This window comes from Stegostoma tigrinum, chromosome 3, assembly GCF_030684315.1.
Source record: "Stegostoma tigrinum isolate sSteTig4 chromosome 3, sSteTig4.hap1, whole genome shotgun sequence".
Classification (NCBI taxonomy): domain Eukaryota; kingdom Metazoa; phylum Chordata; class Chondrichthyes; order Orectolobiformes; family Stegostomatidae; genus Stegostoma; species Stegostoma tigrinum.
In genome coordinates, this window is record NC_081356.1 from 65,245,329 (window position 1) to 65,261,605 (window position 16,277).

The 16,277-nt window shown below is 40.1% G+C and overlaps 1 protein-coding gene across 2 annotated transcripts in view; it reads left to right on the forward strand.

Moving 5' to 3' along the window:
• The window catches only part of LOC125450743 (protein prune homolog 2-like), a 362,196-nt gene that overhangs the window by 95,450 nt on the left and 250,469 nt on the right, over window positions 1-16,277 (forward strand). For both annotated transcript variants that reach the window (XM_048526831.2, XM_048526833.2), the window contains exon 6: window positions 14,830-14,924. In XM_048526831.2, the coding sequence (XP_048382788.2) occupies window positions 14,830-14,924 (95 nt within the window). The remainder of the gene's footprint in view (window positions 1-14,829; window positions 14,925-16,277) is intronic.

A 16,277-nucleotide genomic window follows, 5' to 3' on the forward strand; every position in this document is an offset into this window, starting at 1 on the left:
CAATATAGACAGAAGGGAGGCATGAGGATTGGGTATATCCATCTCGAAAAGATGACCCTTATGCACCTGTGCAAACAACTGAAGGCCCACATTCAACTTTCCAGTGCCATTTGGTACCTCTGGATATCTGTAAAAAATTACAAAATGCGCTATAGAGATAGGAGGAACTGCAGATGCTGGAAAATCTGAGATAACAAGATGTGGAGCTGGATGAACACAGTAGGCTAAGCAGCATCAGAAGAGCAGGAAAGCTGACGTTTTGGGCCTAGACCCTCCTTTAGCTAGGGTCTAGGCTCGAAATATCGGCTTTCCTCCTCCTCAGCTGCTTGGCCTGCTGTGTTCATCCAACTCTACACTTGGTTACCGCATGTGCCATAATCCCTTTCAGACAGCCTGTTGGTCATCAAATCATTGGATTGTCATAGCATAACACCCAAAGAGGCTTTTTCCTGTTTCATCTGTGCTTTGGGCCATGTTAATCCTGTATTTCCAAGTGAGCTGTGTAAATAGATGGGCCTGTAGAGGAAACAACTAATGTCTTTATTACATGCATAATCAGACACAAGCAGTAACATCTTAACTGTTCATTCACTTCTTTTCTTGATTCCTTGTGCTGCTTCCTCTTTACTTCCAGCTGAGATGGAGGCAGGCTGCTGACATTTATGCCTTTGTCCTGGGAGTCTCTTGGTGTCTCCTCATTTAAATATTCATCCAGGCTCCACCTGCTTTCAGAGGCAGAAGTGCTCACTGCTGCTGGCACCTTCTGATGTTGAATCTGTGGGTAACACATTTAACCCCAGCTGCATACAAATTCAAACGCAACAAGGCAGGAGCTATAATTCCAAGTGTGTTGTTTATCCATGTTTGAAAAGAGATGGCTAAGAAAGGCACGTTGGCACCCTTGCACCCTGGTTCATCACCTTGGAAGACCTGGTGAACAAGTTATTGGAGAGGAGTGTCATAGAGTCATACAGCATAGAAACAGACTGTTCGGTCCAACCAGTCTATACCATCCCTAATCCGAAACTAAACCAATTCTACCTGCCTGCACTTGGCCTATATCCTTCCAATACTTTATTATTCATGTACTTTTCAAATGTCTTTTAAACCTTGTAAGTGTACCCACACAACCACTTCATCTCTAAGCTCATTCCACTCTTGAATCACACTGTGATGTAAAACAAAAGTTGCTCCTCATGTCATTTTTAAATCTTTCTCCTCTCACCTTAAAAATATGCCCCTGGTCTTGAAATCCCCACCCTAGGGAAAAGACACCTGCCATTCACCTTATTCATACCCATCATGATTTTGTAAACTTCTGTAAAGTCATTCTGCAACGTCCTATTTCCAGTGGGAACAGTCCCAAGCTATTCCAGCCTCTCCTTATAATATACTCTCCATTCCTGGAAACACCCTGGTAAATCTCTTCTGAACCTTCTCCAGATTAATAATGTCCTTCCTATAGCAGGTTCCTGATCAGAACTTGACGTAGGAGTCCAGAACGGGCCTCATCAATGTCCTGGACCACCTCCACGTCCCAACAGAAATGGTGACATAACTTCATTGTTTTCCATCCAGAGGCTATGGTTGAGTTTAAAAACAAAATGTTTGAAAAACATACAGTATTGTTTAGCAGTTTCCTTACCCAATATCAGCTCCCCAGCTCTGCTTTCTTTCCAGTACGATGATATGTTAAAAGACAACTTTGCTGAGTGACAGTCATTACGTCCCAATTCTTATATTCAAAGGTCTAGCAATGAAGATAAGCATGCTAAAGCCCTTCTTAATAGTCCTGGCTACATGTGACACACACTTTGAAGAACTATCTACCTGAATCCCTACGTCTCTCTGTTCTGAAACACTACCCAAGGCCATATTTATAATTGTATAAGTCTTGCCCTTTCTTGTTTTACCAAAGTGCAATACCTCTCATTTATCCAAGTTAAACTCTGCTGCTGTCATCTCTCGGGGCTGCTGATGGAGACGGTCAGCACCAAACATTGCCAACAGGGATGGAGAAGCTACCTGGTCAATGTCTTTTCCGCAGTCAGAAGAAATGCGCAGCAGTGCGGTAATTATATCCTTTGCTCTGCTTGAATGTATGATCATACTGAAAAGAAAGCAGAGAGGGGGAGTTGTTGGTGGGTAGGAAACCTGTGAGCCAATAATTTGCAAACATCCGAGAAACCATGAAGTGATTTGTCCATTTCTGTTGGGTATGAATGCCTGTGTGATGCGATTTCAACTACAGGAACACGACCATAAAATGTAGGCACAGAACTATGCCATTCGGCCCATTTGAGATCACTTCTCCATTCAGTGAGATCATGGCTGATCTGATAATCCTGATTCTACTTTCCTGCTTTATCTCCATACCATTGGTTCCCTTACTGATAAAGAGTCTATCTGTCTCCGCCTTTAATCTACTTACTGACCTCGGCCCGACAGCCCTCTGTGTGATCAGAGATAATGGGAACTGCAGATGCTGGAGAATCCAAGATAACAAAGTATGGGGCTGGATGAACACAGCAGGCCAAGCAGCATCTTAGGAACACAAAAGCTGACATTTCAGGCCTAGTCCCTTCTTCAGAGAGCTGATGAAGGGTCTAGGCCCGAATTGTCAGCTTTTGTGCTCCTAAGATGCTGCTTGGCCTGCTGTGTTCATCCAGCTTCACACTTTGTTATCCTAGCCCTCTGTGTGAAACAGTTCCATCAATTTCACAACTCTGAGTGTAGATTGTATTTCTCGTCTCTGTCTTGAATGGATGATTTCTTATTCTGTGGTTATGCCCACTGGTTCTACACTGTCTCACAAGGGGAAATAACCTCTCAGCATCTAGCCTGTAAAGTGCCTTAAAAAAAAAACCCCATGTGTTTTAACAATGTCACCTTTTATTCTTCAGTACACTAATGAGTACAGGTCCCACCTACTCTATCTTTCTTAAGAAAATCCCTCCCTGCCTGGGATCAACCTAGTGAACCTTTTCTCATCTACCTCCAATGTCAGAAACCTCTCCTTAGTTAGGGGGGCCAAAACTGTTCACCGTATTCTTGGTTTGATCTAACTAATGCCTTGTATATTCATAACAAGACTTCCCTATTTTTATACATCATTCTCTTTGAAATAAAAGTGAACATTCTCTACTTCTTGCTAAACTTGGATGCTAGTTGTATGTGATTTATGAACAAGGGCTCAAATCTCTCTGTTCTGCAGCTTTCACCAGCTTTCCTCCATTTAAATCATATTCATCTTCTCTATTCCTTCTGCAAAAGTGCATAACCTCATTTTCACACATTATGTGCAAAGTGTTTTTTTTACCTCCTTGCTTAATCCCTCTACATGCCTGTGTCATCCTCATTGCTTCCCTTTCCGCATATTTTTGTGTCATCTGCAGACTTGTGGAAAGTACCAAGTACTGTCACCATTTGTACCATTTCTTCACTGACTGTGCTTGATTATATTGTGTACCTCTGAATGCTCTGTTATTACACTCTATAGACTTCGGCACTTTCCCAATGATAGCTATTCAGCTCCCTGGCTTTACAGTTTCCTGTTTTCTCCTTTTGTTTCATTCTCTTTTGGAATAAGTTTGTTTCATTGACAGGGAGATAGTAAGACCTGCAGATGCTGGAGCCAGATTCAATGCAGTGTGGAGCTGGAGGAACACAGCAGGTCAGGCAACATCAGAGGAGCAGGGAAAGCCAACATTTCGGGTTTACGCCCTTCATCAGGACTTGGGAGCGGGAGCGGCCAAGGCAACTGCGTGGTTAATGGTGCCAGGCGAATAGAGGAAGAGGTTGCGAATAGGTTTGGGGTCAAGGGTGTGGAGGAGGCCTGTGTTTGGAGTAAGCATGACCAAGCTTGGCATACTTGCCATCCTTGATGTCCGGTCCGGTGGAGGAAAAGCCATTGTTGAGGGTGTGGATCCTGTGTAGAATGAAAAACAGTGGAGGTCCTTTGCAGGCCTGGGAAAGGGAGGCTCTGAGCTGGGGGAGGCCTGACTGTAGTGCAAGGAGATGCCAATGCATGGCTGCGAGCTTGGAGCTGAAGATCCACAGAGAAAACAGTTTCTGGAGGTTTTGTGTATTGTAGATAATGCTTGGCGATGTTTGGTCCAAATTGGGATGGCCTGAATGTTGTTTGGAATCTATGGGGTATGAGCTGGCTGCATAGGCAGGTACTGAGAAAGGAGCAGTGCCTGTAGTAACAGGTTTGTTTTAGTATGTGGTTGAAGAGCTTCAGGATGGAGTTGCAGTGGGAGAGGGACTCACTGAGATCTTTTTGGAGAGAGGAGGACAACTTCTTCAAGATGGGAATCCTTGGAAGAGGCTTTGCAGTAGGGACTTCAGTGATCTGGAGATAGGAAGAACAGTACATGCTGGTGTCAGAGATAACATAATGTCGAGCTGGAGGAACACAGCAGGCCAGGCAGCATCATAGGAGTAGGAGAGCCGGTGTTTCGGATTTACACCCTTCAGGACTCGTGGTTAAGTTGACAGTTTTCCAATCCTTTGGGACTTTGCCAGAACTTAAGGATTCTCAGGAGACTTTTTTGCTATTGTATCCACAGTCACTGTAGCTACTTCCTTTAATGTGTTAGGATACAACCATCAGGTGCAGGAATCTTAATAGCCTTTCGCTCCAGTAGTTACCCCCGTATGTTTTCTCTGACAATTATTATATTCCTTCTATCCCTTCGCCCCTTGATTATATAGTTTGTGTCTTCTCCCATGCTAACTGAAGTGAAGTGGTTTGTTTAATTTCTCTCGCGTTCCCTGGTTCCCTGCTTTTTTCCCCCATAGATTCAGTTTGTAAGGGACCTCTTTCTTCCTTTGTACATGCTTAAAAATAGCTCTTACTGTCTCTTTGTATATCACTTGCTTGTTCACCATCAATTTTTTTTCCCTTGTATAATTTTAGGGCATCTTTTGGTGGTTGTTAAAACTTTCCAAATCTTCTGCTTTGCTCGTAATCTGTGCAATATAGTATGTTTTCTTGAATTTAAATTTGATACTTTCCTTAACTCACCTGGTTAACCAAGGTTGGTTTAACCAAACACCCTTATAGGGTTCTCCTTCTGGGTCCAAAGCGCTATCATGGGCTTCTGCTGACCAGTGCTGATCATCCCACATATTCACTTCTTCCCTAGCAGAGCCAAGAACACATCTAATGGGCAAAATCAATCTGGTGGAGACTAAGAGCTCCATCAGTTTAATGTTGATCCCATTCATTGTGCATCTTCTCTGCAGCTGTAACATTGTATTCCTTGCTGTGTTCTGTTAACTTGATGCCCTTTGTATGATATCATCTGCCTGTACTGCACACAGAAAACGACCTTTCACTGTACTTAGGTACATGCGACAATAATAACTCAAATCGAATCAACCTTGCCTGAGTTATTCAGATGAAGCTCAAAGATAATTCCACATAAACCCTCATCCACCAGCTTCTGGCCTGTTACATGATAATTTCAAGCCTGACAAACTGCTCACTAACTCTGCCTTTTAGTTGTGGCCCATGCAGCACTTCAGTACCCTCCATTTTGCACATGATACAGTAAAACAAATGTACAATGACATGCAAACGTTTTTCAGCCTGTTTAGCTCTGAAGAGGAGTTAGACTGGACTCAAAATATCACCTCTGTTTTTCTTCACAGATGCTGCCAGACCTGCTCAGTTTCTGCAGCATTTTCTGTAGCTACTTCCTTTTAATGTGTTAGGATACAACCATCAGGTCCAGGAGGCTTCTGGATGCAGAAGACTCGTTCTTGATTTGAATTTAGATAGAAATGAAGTGATTGAAAAATAGAGGCTTTACATTAATCATTTATTTTTAACTCCTGAATTCAAATACCTTCACGAATACTGTTATTTTGCAGTGTAAACAGCAGCAATGAAGATAAATTGAGCAATTCCAAGAAATTTGATATCCATTAACTTTACTGGACATGATAAATTTTGGTGAGTGTATTAGCAGAACAGTGCAATAGTTCCATGATTTTGCAGTATGAAGAGTGGTGTAACTCACTTATGATACAATTTCCCGTGATCTCTGTATCATAAAATTAACTGAATGTAATTCAGTTGTGCAGGACTTCACTAAATTCCGTATCCTTATCTGAGATTTTGTCTGACAGACCTGTCTTGTTATAGGCATTGGCAGGCTTCTTAAATTGCCAGAATGTTCCCTCACTGTTTCAGACTCAGCATCTACAGTTTTTTCTTCTCCCTTTAGCTCTATATTTTATTCATTCAACGAATGTGGACATCACTGGCAAGGTCAGCATTAATTGACTATCTCTAATTGTTCTTGAGAAGGTGGTGGTGAGCTGTCTAGTTGAGTATAACCGAGTTGCTTAATAACTTTAGAGGATAGTTCAGAGTCACATTGCTGTAATCTGGAGACACATAGATACATGGTTAAGGTCTACAGATTTCCTTCTGTGAAAGGGCATTGGTGAACTAGATGGGGTTTACAAGAATACATTACTTTCATTGTCATCATTATGGATGTTAGACTTTTTTGAATTTTTATTTAATTGAATTTAAATTCTCCAGCTGCCACAGTGGGATTCAAATTCCTATCTTCAGGTGATTAGCTTCAGAATTATTAATCTGATAGCAAAATCACTACACTACCATACCACAGTTAGTTTTTTCTAAATACGTGGCAGAACACAGACATTCTATTCGTGAACAGCTGTGGTAATTGAATATGTGTGGTACATTTCACTTGAAATTTACATGCTGACAGGTCCTAGCAGGGACCCTCCATATGGACTCCTGTAGACCCCATTCAGGCGCCCTGTAACTTTTACAAATTGGGACATAAATGGGTTCCTTGGTAAACGTGGTCCCCTCGCAGCCCTCAATAGTGGCAAATTTCTCAGAATGTGCCACTATTAGGATTGCTAGATCCTAGGTAATTTTAGGTCTTAAATCATTTTGAAAAGGCATTTTTGATTAATCACAGTTATTTATTAGAACCAATGACATTTTAGGTGCAACTACAGACAAAAGCAAAGCAATGGGGAGGCAAAGCTCAGAATTGTGAAGGAAACCATTCATGTTGTGAAGCAGTACTTAACATGCCTGGGCTGATCGTGGGTAGTCTTACAGCTTTACAAGGCGTTAGCATAAATATTGTCTTGCTAGATGTCCCAACTTCTACCACAAAGTGAAGTTCCGGGATGCAGTGCACTGGTCCAGATGGTAAAAATACAGCAAAGGCTGATGGTATCAATGGGGAATTAACAGCAGCACTAAAACTGTCACAAAGACCAGTGGTCTTGGCATTTATTGTAGCTGTGGATCAGCTCCACAATTTTCTAAAGCAACAAATCATATCTAACAAGGAATATAACTAAATCAACTGTCCTTTTTTTTAATGCTGTGATGTGCAAATATTAGTCATGTTAAAATGTGTGCCATAAATTATGTTTTACCTTTCTTGGAGAAAAAAAACTCTTGCCCTGTAAAACCTGAGTTTCCTAATAATACTTGATTTTGTTGAGTTAATCTTAACTGTGCCTTAGCTCTGTGTCTTTCAGACTCATAACTGCTGTTCATTTGTGTGTCTCAACTAATTGAGAAAATACTGCTCCACGCCATTGTTTGGAATATATAGAACACATTTTAGTCCAGAAACAATCTGTGAGCAGCAACTGCCTCCAACCTCTGTCCACAGATGTCAGAATCAGCAAAGCACCAACCTCCCTATATTGTTATAGATAATCCTGAACCACCTCTGAGTACATTTCAGTGCTTTGCAACACTTTGTTGCTGGCTGACTCCTTAAATTACAGTACTCCTTGTGTTGTCGCAGACACTCGTCAACATTTTGCGCATCCACATGGATGACCCTGTGGGCTTCTTAGATTGCTTCCCTAGAATTCACTGACTTTGCACTTTAGTGCAGTGCTTCAGTCAGAACTCCTAGGCTCACAGCATTTTTGTTTTGTTTATTCTTGAATGGGATAGAGGCATTATTGGTGAAGCCAGCAATAACCGCTCATCCCTGGTTGCTACATTCATTTTACTCACCCTCAGTACAGTCTTCCGTACAAACACCGAGCCAGGACATGTCTCGGCTAATGAGGTCTAGCTCAGTCCAAGAATCTATACCCTAAACAGCAAGGTGAATCAGCATTGAAACCAAAACCCTGTTTCATGACAATTCCGGTTACTTTCCAAAAGCTACAGGTTCTGAGGCCATTTTGACAGCTGCTGAGAGTGGAGGGGATAGATTGCCAGGCAGGCAAGGGAAGCATGTTTTGACAGGGTAATTGAATTAAAAAAAATTTATGGGCATTGTGGGTATCGCCAGCTAGCATTTATTGTCCATGAATAATTACCAGAGTGGATCTGGTTCCTGATCTTTGAAAGCCTACTTCCTCTTTATGCTTGTTAACATTCTTGATTTGGGAAGGGTACACAGGAGTCAGATGTCTGCATACGCCCATCAATGTCATCACATGCCTCATCTAACCGTGTCCTGATGTGCCTGGGGCATTTGTTAGCTCAGTTGGTTAATTAGCAATGGAGAATGACAAAAATGAGTGTTTGATTCGCAGAGATAGTAGGGACTGCAGGTGCTGGAGAATCTGAGATAGCAAGGTGCAGAGCTGGATGAACACAGCCAGCCAAGCAGCATCAGAGGAGCAGGAAAGCTGACGTTTTGGGTTTAGACCAGCATCTGCAGTTCCTTCTATCTCTGCGAAGAAGGGTCTAGGCCTGAAACGTCAGCTTTCCTGCTTCTCTGATGCTGCTTGGCCTGTTGTCTTCATCCAGCTGTACACCTTGTTATGTCCGATTCGCACACTGGTTGAGGTCACTGTGATGGTTCCACTTTCTTGACCTTACCCCTTGATGAGGTTTTGGTGACGGTCAAGTCACCACCAGCTGTCTCACTCAAATAAAAGGGCATGTCCCTGGTCATCTGGGATTGTGGTAACTCTACCAATTGATGTACCCACGTCACATGAACTTAATTGGCAAGATGCTGTTTCGTCTTACTTCACAGTGAGCTTTGTGATTCCTGAATAAGTGAGAAGAAAATTGTCCAAAGTTTTTTCAATTACTATGTAATATACTGATGCAAATAAGACATGTTTGCTCTTGAATATGCAGATGCAAATCAGCAACAGCTACAATGGCTTGCCAGCCTGGATCCTGAAGAAAATTTTAACTGTTTGGCTGAGGCTTGGCTTTGTTTTGAGGTTTTACTATGTTCTGACCTAGAGTCTCTCTGTTCAGGATATGTCTTGAGTGAGGTTATGCAATTACCTTTATTCAAGTGCTGTTCCTCAGGCTCAGTCAGACTGGCAAGGGCCTCCACTTCCATCTGAACACCCTGCTCCACTTACCGCATTTTCCAATGATAAGCCCAGTTGTAGTGCTGGTGTGAAGTCCAGTTGGGCTTCAGCTAATAGACCCTTTTGCATGGTTACATCATTGTACCCGCATACCAAATGGTCTATTGGCATCTCATCAAGGGTTAAACCTGCCTCTGCCGGTCATCTTAACTTAGTCAAAAATCCCAATATGGATTCCCCAGTTTTTCCCCTGGTTCTCTAATTGCCAGATAAAAACGGTGCTGTTGCACAATTAGATGAAGCTTGAAGTCATAGGAGAGATTTTAGTATCTGGTGGCTCTGGGAAAGTTAGGCTCCTAATAACGGATATACAAGCTGTCAGGCAAATTACTTGTTGCGTTGCATCTGCCCTGATGTCATTTGCCAAGAAAAAAATAATGCTTTCTGCCCACATAAGGGGTCTGGTCTTTGACTGCAGGATCGATTGCCTTCCCAAATAACCGCATGATGCCAGAAAAGCTTACCCAGATTCAAAGAAGAACGTTGTGAGTGAATTTCATCGGGAGTATGCTTTACCCTTGTTGCCACTGGCATCTCTCCACAGAGGCTGGTAACCTGTCAGCAGTTTACCCTTTAATTACATCTGGAGAGTCATTGACACTAATCCAGCTGCATCAGAGCCAGTTCTGAGTGAACAGGATGTCAGACGCTTCTGTCTTTATGTCAGCTAGGGCTCTCTGATTGGCCCAGATTAACAGCCACAATCAGGGAACTCATACTCTGTGCAGTCTACTTGGCTGACCTCATTACAATCACTACACAGTAGCTGAAAATAGAAGTGCCAATGTTGGACTTTGTTTTATAATAGAACAAATTTAACAACTGTACTTTGACAAACAGAGCTCAGAAGCAGGATTTTTGGCCCATTGGTACCTGTGCTGGATCCTTGAAAAAGTGATCTAATTCTCAACTCTTACTTCATAGCCCTACAAATGTTTCCAGATATTCAAATGATTCTTCCTTTAATTGAACATGCTTCCATCATGCTTCAAAGCATTGCAATCCAGATCATTTGACTAATGACAGAATAAATCAAGCAAAAGTATTCATGCTTCTGAATCCGTCTGTCAAATATTGTCCCCACCCTACTTTAACCATTTACTCATCTAAGGAGAATAGCCCCAGTTTTTCTATTTTGAGCTAACGGTTCCTGACACCATTCCAGTAATGTTCTTGGCATCCTCATTAAACCTTAGCCATCCTTCCTAAAATGTGGTACATATAATGGATTGTCGTCAATTCTGTATTGCATAACCTGTGCTTTATAAAGATGTAATGTAATATCTTTGCTTTTTGAAAAGAGAGACTGGGGGTTTCAGGTACATAGTTCTTTGAAAGTTGTGTCACAGTTAGGCAGGGTGTTTAAGAAGGTCTTTGGCATGCTTACCTTCATTGCTCAGACCATTTGAGCATTTGGATATGTTGAGACTGTACAGGACATTGGTAAGGTTATTTTTGGAAAACTGTGTAGAGTTCTGGTTGTCCTCCCATTGTAAAAGATATTATTAAATTAGCGTGTGTTCGGAAAAGATTTACCAGGATGTTACAGGGACTGGAGGGTTTAAGTTATAAGGAAGGCCTGGGACTATTTCCCCAAGGAGCGTAGGAGGTTGAGGGGTAACCTTGATAGAGGTCTATAAAATCATGAGCATAGATAAGATGAATAGCAAAGGTCTTTTTCTTAAGGTTAAGGGAGTTCAAAATAGGGGGGCATATTTTCAAGATGAGAGGAGAAACATTTAAATGACCTGAGGGGCAACGATTTTACACACAGGGAGGATTTGTGAGTGGAATAAACTGCCAGAGGATGTGATGGATGCAGGTGTTGTTAGAACACTTAAAAGACATGCGGGCAAGTACATGAAGGATGTGAACCAAATGCAAATGAGTGGAACTAGTTTAGTTTGGGAAACTTGGTCAGCACGGATGAGTTGGACTGAAGGGGGTCTCTCCATACTGTATGACTCTATATAGCTCATGTGACACCTTTATTCAAAAGAGGAAGGAGACAGAAAGCAGGAAAATAGGCCAATTAGTCTATTATCAGTCACAGAGAATTTGTAAAAATTCGTTATTAAAGAGATTATAGTGGGATTTTTTAAAATCATAATGAGATCAAGGAGAATGAAGGTGGGTGATCATGTTTAGATAATTTTGAGTTTTTTTAAGAGGTTGCAAGTAGTTAAAGGGGAATCTGTAGATGCACCATACTTGGTTTTCCAAAATGCTTTTCATAAAGCCCCACGCCAAAGGTTGTCAAACATGACATGAGCATGTGATGCAGGGGAGAACATATTAGCAAGGATAAACTACAATGCTTTTTTAGCATCTTATCCAGCATTTGAAGTTCATCATCCTACTGCACAAGTGCATGTCACTTCTCTAAAATTCTTCAAAGCCACATTGAAAAAGATTTTGCATGAAGAATTCATGCTGTGTGACAGCTTTGTGTAGTGCTGCAGCTCAATGTATGTTTATTGTAAGATGCTGTAAACTGTCTTAATTTGCATTGAACTGCTCATAAACTTGAGGTAAATATAACTTTGTGAAGATCTTGGTCTTGATAACTCCATGTACAAATGTTGGAGAGGTGTTGAGTATTATTTATTGTGCACCACGTGTGATTATGACGTTGTAGTCTTGCTATTTTGTCTAACTTGGACATGACTATGGTTCTGACAAATCACTGTAGCCAGTTTTCATTAGCATGTAAATTATCTTGTGTTCTTGTTTTCCTTCAGCCTGGATTTTGAGAGCGGATGCTACCAGTGTTAGCATTTCCACATACTGGTCTTGCATCAAGCTTGATCCAAATGAATGATTTCACAACAATTATACCTTCAGAACAGTCCTCAGAAATGCTACCGTAGCTATTCAACAGCAGATCAAATTTTGTTTAGTTGCCTCAAATTGAATACTTTGAGCCTCACTTCAATTCACTAGGCCGGTGATTGTCTAATAAGAGGTTGCAAGTAGTTAAAGGGGAATCTGTAGATGCACCATACTTGGTTTTGCTGACACATCTCACTTCAACGTTGAGCCATTTGTGGGATTTGACGTTATTGGATATTGCACTCCATTTGTTCACACAGTTTTAACCCTTCACCACCGTAGATTTTCAAGTGAACTGCAGCCTAAGTTAGAGACATTTCACTGAATTTGCTCTTGTATGTGCTTCTCTTCACATTGGAACAAGTTGCAGCCATGTAGTTGTGCATCTTGATGTATTGTTGATTTACCAACATTTTTCTACAAAAATCCCTGATTTTGTTTGAGTTGCATAGATGTTGTAGAGCCCCAGACTTCTCTTCACTTAAGCACTCTTGATTCAATTCAAGGTTGTGCTCTCTGCCTTTGTGACATCATTGTTTCGAGAGCACTGCAAATTGTTCTCTTTCTCTCATTAATCTTTGCCCAGCAGCAGTTGCATTATGGCATTTGTTTTGGCAAATTGAGCATTTCATGTTGGATGGACATGACTCTGCCATGTGTATGCTGTTATAGTGATTATAGGTAATCTACAATGCTATCTGCAGAAATTTAATCAATTGATCTCAGAACTTAGTGGTGTTAGAAGTCTTCTGACTATGGACTGATGCTGTGCTAGCCAATTGCACAAGACAGAATTCCTGAGCATTCTTTGTTTCCATCTCTGTGGTAAATACAATCATGCAAACCAGCTCAAATATATGATTTTGTATGTTTAATGACTTCGATTTGATTCTTTCATCCACTAACTCTTATACAAATCTAGGTAACAGTGTATATTTGAGAACATACCAAAGTTCCGATATCGTGATAAATTCATCAGTGCCACAGTGTATTACACAACTGTTTCAACTGCTTTTCTGATTTGCTGTTTTCCCACTATCTCATTTGGTTTAGGACTTGAGTTTCTCCAACCTTAACATTACTTTGTGCGTATTGTTGAGAGCAGAAATTTATTTTTAGCATGCTGTACAATTCTAGATCAATAGCTTTGCAAAACTTCCTATTTGCATTCAAGAATCATTTTATTTGTTGTCTGGATCACTTCAGATTCACCTTTTTGACTTTGAACATATGATTAGCTCTGAAAACCCTGTCTATTCTTTCAATCTATGAAATGAATGGTTCTGAAGCCGTCTAGTATGTTCCTCACCTTCCAAGTGGATGTATCCTGTGTGCACAGTCATATTACTCGATTTCAAATGTAATAATGACAGTAAATAGAAATTAACTTGTGGAGAAACTCCAATCTGGCAGTCTTTGTGAAGAGAGAAAGTCTGTTGGGTCCAGTATGACTCTCCAGAACACAGTGGACTCAAAACCTTAACCCTGTTGCTCTCTCCACTGCTGCTGCCAAACCTATGGAGTTTCTCCAGCACTTTGTGTTTGCATTTCACAACTCAGCCGTGTGCAGTATTTTGTTTTAATTTTAGTGCCACATTAAACATTTACTGTGATTGCCTGTAACAGTGTTGCCGAGTTCAAGTCATCCTCTGTAGAACTGACTGACTTACCCAAACCAGCTAGATGGCAGATGAATGAATGGACGGACACTAGGACCCTGCAGTGACCAGCTTGCATACCATCCACTATGTCCAGAATAGTGAGAACCAGCTCAATCCAAATAAAATTTCTGTCGTCTGATCTAGCCAGTCACATGGAACCAACCTATCTTGTTCGTCAAAGTCTTGACTATCACTTATTGCCAATATTTTTGTCCTCTGATTCCACCTTCCTGCTAATGATTTGCTAATATCAAAAGCTAGTAACAAAAAAAGACAGACATGAAGATAGCTAGATCTTGTTTAATGCCATCATTGCACAATGCACATTTTCATAGCAAATGAGTGCATTACACCCACAATGAAAATATTTTGATTACTTTCCAATGCATTTAATTCACTTTAATTATATAATCTTACAGGACAAAATGGGACAATTTATCTATTGTGAATGCGCCAGTCTTAAGAATTATTCAATTGGATATACTCCCATAACTTGACAATCCTGAAGATAGACGTAAATAAAACCTTGTTCTTTTCTACAGTATCTATCCAACTTTCTTTTGATGAAGGACATTTCAGTTTGCCACATATTGCTGCATCAAAGAAATTCCTCAATTGCATTTCTGATTCTTCTTCGTAACAAAACACACCTAATGAAACTTATGGAGTTACTGTGTTGCTTTAAGAGATGTCTTGTTGAATCAAGGATCACTGCTGATTGATGTCAAGCCATAATTTTTCTGTGATTAGCTTTATTTATTGATGTCATTGATCTCCAAACAGTATGGAGAATTTAAATTGCTTTGTTTTATCAAGTGATAGTTTTTAAAATATTAGCTCAAATTTTGGCTGTGTCAAATGTGTTGTGGTATTGCTTGATAATCCAAGGCAACAGGAAATAATTGCTGCTGTGCCATGTAGGAAAAGTTTTAAAACATTGTTATTTCCACTTCTGTTATAGGTTTTAACACTGAACAGGTTTTGCTGAGAGATCTTAAGGAGCTGTCAGAAGGAGATACAAAACTTGCAATTAGTACTGTGTGTATGACCCTGGAGGTGAGTGTATTGATGGTAATAGTAGCTACAATTTGTCAATAACATTAAATAGGGTGGCCCATTCTATCACATGAATATTTACTTTCAATACTGCATGCAACACCAACAGCGCAGTTTGAGTGATGTTACCACCACTTTATGGATGTAAATGCTTAATTGTGGACTGATTTGCATAATGCATATTAATAACATTTTTAATGAAGAGTGATTTATCATTATGTTTTAAAACATCACAAATGAAATATTACATTCTTTATTCTGAGAACTATGTGATGGCTCAATAGGGATTCCTTAATATAGAATGGAACATGACATTTTTCGGTTCTCTGGATGTACTATCAGATGCAGAAAGCACGTACAAAATTGGATATTGGCTATGAGAGCTATAATTTTTTTAAATTTTTCGTTTTAATAACTGGAGAGTGTGATCTTATTATAAAGTCTTTAATGCCCTTCTTTGAATATCATTGGTTAATTATGCATATTGCAGAGAGAAATTAGACTTTTGGAATGACTATTATTTTGTCTTGCTTGTTCAAATATTGTGCAAGGATTTATTTTTGAGTTACATTGTTTGTCTGAATTTTGCTAACCACTTTTATTTGTGTTACATCCTTTCACAAATTGATTCTAGCTTTGGCAATAAATTAAGTAGAACATTATTTTTTTAAAATGGCAAAATAAAAACTTTACAAATTTGTCATTTTGAATTTAGCCTGTAAAATTTGACTGTTTAGAATGTAAGTTTGATTGGTAATCATAAAAATATCAGCCAAAAACACTTCTCCACATTAAGATACTCAAAGTGTACTGATGCAATTATAGATCATTCAATGGTAATTGAGAATGGTACATGCGTTAGTAACGAGGTTCACCGTTAATTCACAACTGCATTTTTGGTAGAAGGACAGGATGCAAAGCAACTGAGAAGGAAATGAGAAAATGTCAAGGCCAAAACAAATTGCAAGACTAAAGGCACTTTTATGTCTTGGCAGTTGTAACCAGAGATTTGTGCCTGTTTGACCTTGAAGAGGTTTGAACTTTGTGTCTCATTAATTTCCATTTTCAAGCTTTCTAAAAACTCAATATTTTAAAATAATGCTTGCTTACATTCTTTCTCAATCTCTTGTTTCTGTTTATTCACATGTCCTGTTATTTTATTGACATGTACGCAATTCAGTAAGCCTGATCTTCTGCATTTCTAAAGAATTATTAATTTGTCAACTTCCAATTACCTGCCTTGACAGTCTTTCCACCAACAACTGGTATCCCAGTTTTGCCGCCTGCTGTCATTTATTTTATTCTGTGAAACTCAAACCATTGCAGTTAACTCTCTTATGCATCTTTGCCAGC